The following is a 9,018-nucleotide window of genomic DNA, read 5'->3' on the forward strand; positions in this document are numbered from 1 at the left end:
TCCATGGTTTTGTTGGATTATTATCATAGTATTGTTATGTCAATGACGATTCGGGATACGGTTGATGGTCTCAAGTATGGTTATGGTTATGTGATCATATATGGTAATGGTTATGGTTAATGATCTCAAATATAGTTATGGTCTTGTTGGTTATGTTGTAAGTCTCAAATATGGTTATGTTCATGATCTCAAATATGGTTATGTTGTTGGTCTTAAGTATGGTTATGGTTATGTGATCAAATATGGTTATGGTTATGGTTAATGGTCTCAAATATGGCTATGGTTATGGTCTTGTTGGTTATGTTGTAAGTCTCAAATATGGTTATGGTCTTGTTGGTTATAGTTTTGGTCATGAGATCTTGTTGGTTATGGTCTCAAATATGGTTATGTTCATGATCTCAAATATGGTTATGTTGTTGGTCTTAAGTATGGTTATGGTTATGTGATCAAATATGGTTATGGTTATGGTTAATGGTCTCAAATATGGCTATGGTTATGGTCTTGTTGGTTATGTTGTAAGTCTCAAATATGGCTATGGTTATGGTCTTGTTGGTTATGTTGTAAGTCTCAAATTTGGTTATGGTCTTGTTGGTTATAGTTTTGGTCATGAGATCTTGTTGGTTATGGTCTCAAATATGGTTATGTTGTTGGTCTCAAGTATGGTTATTGTTATGATCAAATATGGTTATGGTTATGGTTAATGGTCTCAAATATGGTTATGGTTATGGATACTTTGCTTGCATAGGTCTTGTTTAATTATGATTATGGTCTCAAATATGGTTATGGTCTCAAATATGGTTATGTTGTTGGTCTCAAGTATGGTTATGGTTATGATCAAATATGGTTATGGTTATGGATACTTTGCTTGCATAGGTCTTGTTTAATTATGATTATGGGCTCTCTACAACTATGATTACGATCCCCCTATGACTATGGTTTTGTTTACTTATGATTATGGTCTCTTTAGGACTATGATTATGGTCTAGTGAGGATTATGGTCTTTCTGGTTAGGGTAATAAGTGTGCACATGGTTTTGGTTATGGTCTATAAGTATTAAACTTGGTTCTAGTTTTGATGACTGTTCTCTGTGAAAGCTAATCTCGGGATCCCGAGTTTAGTTTTTCCAGAGCCTTAATGTTGTGCTCTGGAAAAATTAATCTCGGGATCCCGAGATTAATTTTTCCAGAGACTAAATGTTGTTCAAGGCTATTCTCTGGAAAAATTAATCTCGGGATCCCGAGATTAATTTTTCCAGAGCCTAAATGTTGTTCAAGGCTATTCTCTGGAAAAATTAATCTCGGGATCCCGAGATTAATTTTGCCAGAGTCTTAATGTTGTTTAAGGCTATTCTCTGGAAAAATTAATCTCGGGATCCCGAGATTAATTTTTCCAGAACCACTATAATGCTCATGGCTATTCTCTGGAACAATTAATCTCGGGATCCCGACATTAAGTTTTCCAGAGAACAGTCATCAAAACCAGGTCTTGTTTAATACTTATAGACCCTAAACCAAAACCAGTTGTAGAGAGGTCATAATCATAATTAAACAAGACCTATGCAAGCAAAGTACCCTAACCAACGATGAATTAAACTTGTAACCTTTGTAATAGAATTGAAATTAGTAGAGAGACAAAAGATGCACATATAACTTTAAAATTGAGATCAAGTCAAATATATGTTTAGATGAAATCCAAAATTTGAGGTACATGTCCAGTGTACATGAGTATGATTCTAAATTGAGATGCCCTGATTTGTTGCAATTGTGCAACATTAGAACTTAATATGAATATTCTCTCTTCATCTTTGGAAGACCCATACTGACATGAAGAAATGATACCCATAAAACTATCATTATCATTACATACTTGAATAGATTTTCCAAGAAGACACTTCTCTGCTCCTTCACTAACATGTCTCCTAGACAAAGGTAGTAATGCATGGCAGGTATGGCATGAGAAGATAGCTATAGGATCCACCAATAGTGTTTTGGTGCAGCAATGTGGACACCATATGCGAGGAAATCTATCAAAACGAACTCGACTTCTACCACGTTGATGCCGTTTTCGAAGAACACCACTTTGGCATGTTGGCTTTTTTGGTTGACTTGAAGAGGCTACAACATCCATAGTAATCACATCATCATCTTCATTGCGTGGTTTTCCGTGGCCAAGACGCGTTTGAGTCACATGCGATTGAATAAGTCGGACATTTCCTCGAGCTGGCATGTTGATTTTCCCTGGTGTCATCACGGATAAGAGTAGATCCTCAGTAGCCCTCAATTGTGCTAGAGCAGCTTTCATCTCCCTTGGATCTTTTGTAGGCGCTACTTGCTCAATTGTGGAGAGGATTTCTTTAAGCTTTCCAATATGCTTGGACAATTCCTCTATTGTCACATGGTCATGTGTATCATGACACGTTGCAGTATTGACATCATCAACCACTTCAAAAGGGTTTTCATCTCCATTATCCACTGTAGGAAGCAATTGCTGTAATTCTGGAAAATGTTGTAATACTATCAAGCGAATACCATAAATGTGCTTGCATTGGGAGCTCCAATCAGGACAATCACAGTAGTTGCTTTGCAAATTCACATGGTACCATAAGCTCGGAGTAGAGACACTTTGAATCTTGAACAATAATGACATAGAGTTAACTACCTCCACACATGATGGATTGTCCTTGAATCTCTGTAATAATTGCTCTCCGGCATGCAATCTTGAGGTATGTCTTTTTGAGGAGCCACGGGTTGAAAATCGACCTGAGTCAGCTGCATAATAAATAAGAAATGGCTTAATGTATGTAAATCATAACATTCAACTCCATGCTTTTGACTAAATAGATGGGACTTCGATATCAACGACTCACCTATTTCTTGCTTTTGCCTAAAGAACCTTGTTAATGTTCCACCCATGCGGTTGCCAGTCTTTGAATCACCGATGAGCGCATGTAGTAGCTCGACAATTGATCGATTAATACGAGCTTCTAGAAGAGTGTATTTGATATATTGCCATAATCTTTCAATCAAATTTGTTGTATCAACATTGCCATAATCTTCTAATGATAGGAAAACATCATGCTGTAATGCTCTTATCATTAATTCATACGTACTTCTATTAAAATATAAATAAGTTTGAGATACATGTGCAAGTGGATCGACCCAATTTTTTTGATAAGAGTCATGCCCTTGGTGGGTGTCATTATGAGGACCCTCATCATTTGACACACTCTCATGTTCGTTTAGGGTGTCATTTAACCCAAGCTCTTCATCACTAAAATCCTCACTAGATTCATTTGAAGTGTTGTCATCACTACTCTCCTCTTCAAATACATAATCCATTGTTGCATTTATGTAAACAGAACAACGAATGCTATTTAGTGAAGTACCTTATGAGTATGTAGATATACCACCATAATGGGCCTCTTAGCTTCTTGTAAGAACCCTACAACAAACATGAAGAAGAATGAAGGAGAAAAAAAGAAAAGCGCAATAGGAAACTTTTTCCTGTAAAAATTAATCTCGGGATCCCGAGATTATGGGATCCCGAGATTAGTTTGGTAGTTCGTGGCATTTACTCCATAGGTCTTGGCATTAAATTCCACCAAATATTCTTTAAGAGAATGAAATCTTTTCTGAATGCTCAGCCTTTAATGATTGTGTGTACCCTTTCGCCGCCTTTTCAACCCGATATTCAAAACTTAAAAATTAATCTCGGGATCCCGAGATTAATTTTTATCCCGAGATTAATTTTTCCAGGATCAACGGACGAAATCAAGCGACGGGGTTGTCTTTTGGTGGGCGCCCTTGATCCCATGCCTTAGACCCCGTGTAAGATAAAGCTGAGGGGAGGCGATCCAACAATCCTCCGACAAGTTGAAATCCGGATTATGATGCCATCCGGCTCTCTACTGACGTCATCCGCCATCCGGATCTCTACTGACGTCATCCGTCATCCGCCATCCGGATTCTAACATCATCCGCGCATCCGGAGCAGACTGACTGCTTTGCAGAGCATACACGAGAAGGCCAAAAGTGCCAGGAGGAGTTCTTGGATGTACCTAGCTTCGCATATCGGATGGATCCTAGGGTTTGGCAGATGGTTAGGATGATAGATATGCCGATGTGTATAGTTCCGACTCACATGTCTGTGATGACATCATATTGCCTCATGATTTTGAGAGCATTGATTATGTGGTAGATGACAGATACCAGGATGATATGGAGTATGATGTCCATGATGATGGTTTGATTTTTGATTTTCCAAAGGAGGACAGTTCTATGGTTGATGATAGCTAGATTTCTTCTCATGTTTATGATGATACTTTTACACATGATGCGGTGATGCATAGTGATATGGTGGATAATCATCTCATCCAAATTCTTGATGATGATCTAGAGGAATTAGATTTGGCTATTATTGATATTAATGTAGATATGATGAGTATCTTTCACTCTATTTGTGGTGATCCGCTTTTTCATGCGAGTGTGGAGACTCACATTGAGTTTACTACACATGATCGAGATTTGGAGATTCCATTGATTGAGCCTATTATGTGTGATGGTGATGATCACATTGATATGATCTTATTTAATGATTCTCTAGATTCACATGATATTGATCTTCATGCCGATCATGTTGATGATGTAGTGATTATGCAGTTTTTACTTTCTCTTGATCATGATGATGATGATGATGATGTTTCTCATGATATTATTTTTGATGATACCATGGTGATCCATGATGATATTCATGATATTTCTAGGCATGATGGGACTGATTTTCCTATCCATGCAGAAGTGGGTTTATAGATATTCACAGGAGATATATTCATGTTGTTCCCTATGATGGGTTGTAACAAGGCATGCGATTATTCATGGAGATTTTTCTATGCTCTTGCATATGATGGTTATTTAGGCATATGCTTATGGATTATATATTGCAACAAGAGAGTATGGATTTTCATAGCTATTGGCATGCATATATCATACATTATGGTTCTATCTGTTCATTTTCTTTGATGAGGATGATTTCATGCTTGGAGCACATATATTTCTAATTGAAGAACCTCTTTGTACTATGCATTGCATAGGGAGGAAGGAGCATATTTTTTTTCTCACCTTGATGACACATGTTATTCATGAGGATGTTTGTGGATCATAGTCATGATGATCATTCTTTTGATGATGATGATATCTATTATGATGCTGTGTCCGAGTTAGAGTATTATGATGCTCTAGATGATATTCTAGTGGAGGATCATACTCTTGATCTAGTACCTTTGGTGGATCATTTAGATTTGATGATTTCTTTGGAGGATGATCCGACCATCCATGGTTTCTTGACGTAGATGCTTAGATCTTATTTGGCATGATTTGATATTTCACTATGTGCTTCATTGACTTATTCTTTTAGTGGTATGCCTTTCTTGGCATATGTCCCAGCTATTGGAGGATCCAGCTATTGGAGGATCGATATGTTTTTATATTCTAGATGCTGGCGATTCTTCATCAACATATCTTTATGGTGATAAAGGCTATTTTTGGCCTATGATGCAGATGCTGGAGCTTCATGTAGATTCTTATGTGGTAGTTTTACATGGTCCACTCCATGCTCCTGGAGTGTGGACATCGTTCTTGATTCATGGTTCTTCATATTCATATCGTATGATATAGCATGGTATTGCATATACCTCATGGGATTTCATTTTTGGCATACCACTATCATACTTGTGGGTTTGATCTTCAGATTGGGAATCCAACCCACTGGGTGTGCCAAGTGTTAGGGGATACATAACGTACATTAATTATGAACACTACTAACATTTATATGGTCATTTAACCTTAGTGTAAGGCACATCCCTTCACTCATACCTCTTCATATCTTATTATGCATTATTAGAGGAGTTATAACCCCCTTCATCTTTGTATTCAATGTACATGAATGAAGCAATGAAATTAGAAGCAATGGCATTCTCTTTGTATTTTCTGTGTCTTTGTATTCTTGTTCATGGCATTAAACACACTCCAATCCTCCTTATCAAAGAAGAACTGAAATCTCTCTTTAATCCTCTATGTTCTCACAAAATCCCTGATTCTCTCATAATATAGGAGAGGGAAACCATAGCCATATACTATGGCCAAATATACATATTTGATTCACCCTCACATTCCCAAATTGTAATTATAAATAACCAGCTCTCCACTTAAAAAAGAAATGAAACCTTAACCCTAGCCCTAATTACCATACAAATCTTTAAACAAAGCTTAATAAAAATAATAATCACAACATAAATTCCTCTACTCTATTAGAGGGATTATAAAAGGTAGTTTATCTCTAATTCTCTTTAAAAGCATAAAAGAGATGCTTAAATTGAGAAAAAATAAAGAAAGGAAGAGTTTGTACGAGAGAAATTCTCACAACAAACAACCTAGCTCTAGTAGGAAACGGATTAAGAATACCCTAATCACACAATTTTACTTCTCTACTTTCTCTATTCATTAAGCGTAAATTCTAATCACAATTAATGGAATGTCCATCACTTAATCTATGAGAAAGGGCTCTCTAATTTGTGAATTGACACTAAAAGAGAGCCAAGAAAAGGTCTCTCGAGGCGCTATATGGCACTCCATAACACATTAACAATATAATTAAGCTCTAGGGAGAGATTAATTACTAAAAATTTAGAGAAAAACCAGAGAATTACTTACAAAACACTCGCTTGACTTTGGGAGAGTGGAAACTCTAGAAATTGCTCCAATTTCACTCGAGAGTGGAGGGGGTAGTGGTAGGAGGCACTAGGCAGCAAGAGGGAGAGAAAATTGTGTCAATACATCAACTCTCGAACCCCTGTGAAGTAGGCACATTTTTATAGCTTGGAAGTAGGGAGAAGAAGTCTCCAGTCATAACACAAGGAAAGGGAATGGTGAGAGGTAAGTTGAGAAGCATCCAGTCCTTTTTCCGAAAGGATGTATGGTGGACACATGGCTAGGGGATGGGCAAGCAAGCCCCTTGAGCAAGTTTCCCAAGTATGCCCCTTATTATTAAGGTCCAATTAACTAAGGTTACAATCTGGACATACCTAGGTGTCCAAAAGATCATTTATGAGGGACTAAAATTTCATCTTTTACAAAAATCACTAAAAAACACCCGGTCCCTAGTGTGCTCAGCCTCTGCCCTTTGATTCAAGACTTCTTGTCAGCCCCTTTCCCTTTGATATGGGATTTCGGAGGAGAATCGTTTGATCGTCCATTGCTCGTGGTTTTTTGGATTTATTTCTATTTTTCTAAAATAATTTGATGTTTTCTTATGATTTCTTTACTGATCCACCATGTTTAGCTTGAAATCAAGATTTATCCTTTCAATATTGGATAGCTTAAGAAATTTTCTAGCTTTTCACCTTGTAAAAGTTCTCTCATCTAGTATTTACTACACCGCTACCCTATAAAATTTATATAATATCTATTATTATATATCTCTTAATCTTGAAATTGAAAAGTAATTTTATATCTCGCTATAATGGACAACTTAGTAATTTTTCTAGCAAGCTTTTGGGCTAAAATTCACAAATTTAATTTTTACAAGATAGGGGCATGGATAGGGGCATGATTGAGGTCATCAAATATGGGGAGGAAGGAACCTTACATCATTTCTCCCTAAAAAGAACAAGCTGTCCTCCTCAGCTCAAGAAATAAGGATACATGTGACGACTATCGTCAGGCTTTTCCCAAGTAGCATCCTCTAATGCCAAGTGCTTCCACTTTACCAAAAAGAATGACCTATCCTCATCTCAAGAAATGAGGATAAGCGTGATGAATATCGTTAGGCTTTTCCCAAGTAGCATGGGCCTTAATGGCAAGTGCTTCCACTTTACCCAAAGAAGTCTATTCCAAAGAGGCTTCTCTTAGAAGTCTAATATCTATTCTAGCTCCACCTCAAATTCTGCTTACTTAGGAATGATCACCTAGGCATCATCTCATATATGGGAGGGGTAAGCCACATACGTCTTAAGGAGACTTACACGAAAGACACTATGAATCCGAAGATGAGAAGGTACCAATAACTTATAGGCTTGGTCACCAATTTGCCTTGTGATCATATATGGATGTTCTCCTCCGAGTTCGTCCTTTCGAAGCCAACGTAATGCTTGAAGATGGTGCAACACTTCTATATGCAGAGATCATCACCACTGAAGCTAAAAATGTTACTGCCCCATTGGTGAAGACCACTCCTTACACCTTTTAAGGATTGAAGCAAGACCAGGAAAAGGGGTGTTTGAGTTGTGTTCTAGCCAAGGGTGGCTGTACACTTTCATGTTGGTGATGACCATCATCATGGAGAGGAAGCCGTAACCTTTGTAGGAGTGACTAGAGGAGTGATGAATGATACAAGATGACGGTCGCGCTGGAGCCTTGGAGTTACTAAAGATGGCAAGTGAAGGCCAACCCTGGAGCCCGATAGCTGCCACGCAAAGATCAAGGTGATGGAGTGATGGACTAATGTTGAAGCCTATTTGTAAGATCCCCCTTCATGTAGAATAAAATAATTTGAGGTATTATTTTTTTTAAATGCATATTCTAGTGAGAGAATGCAAATTTAATAAGAAAAGATGTGCATTTAAATGAGACAAAATTTAAAGATCTGAGAAATTTGAAATTAATTGGTCAAGCTAGTATGTGCACAAATTTATTTAGGGATTTCCCATGAAGCTGGTATGTGCACGTGTGTACCCCCCGCACACATTAGAGCTAGAAAGAGAAAATTTATATTATATAATATTGTGTAAATGAATAAATGAGTTATTCTAAGAAAATCACATAAATAAAAATAATATCCATGATTTAAAAAAAGCATATGCCTAGGTGTAATATCTCTAGCCTTGGCAAATTGTAAATGGGAAAGTGCACATTAATTAGATGAAGGTTCAATGGGTAAAGTGTAAAACCTTTGGTTTGGATTTTTAAGGTGTAAAGTCTAAGGTTGAATTTTTTAGTCAAAAAAATAAATTAAATAAAGGAATAA

At 37.1% G+C, this 9,018-nt stretch overlaps 1 protein-coding gene across 1 annotated transcript; it reads right to left on the reverse strand.

Annotated features, from left to right (window-relative positions):
- Positions 1–1,732: 1,732 nt before the first annotated feature.
- Positions 1,733–3,338, reverse strand: LOC147627191 (uncharacterized). Its single transcript, XM_086815254.1, has 3 exons — positions 2,867–3,338; positions 1,867–2,768; positions 1,733–1,747 (listed from the first exon to the last, which is right to left on the reverse strand). The coding sequence occupies exons 1-3, from the start codon at positions 3,336–3,338 to the stop codon at positions 1,733–1,735; spliced, it is 1,389 nt and encodes a 462-aa protein (XP_086671380.1).
- Positions 3,339–9,018: the final 5,680 nt, after the last annotated feature.

This window comes from Cibotium barometz, chromosome 21 (assembly GCF_041138505.1).
Source record: "Cibotium barometz isolate CiBa-2024 chromosome 21, ASM4113850v1, whole genome shotgun sequence".
Taxonomy (NCBI): Eukaryota; Viridiplantae; Streptophyta; class Polypodiopsida; order Cyatheales; family Cibotiaceae; genus Cibotium; species Cibotium barometz.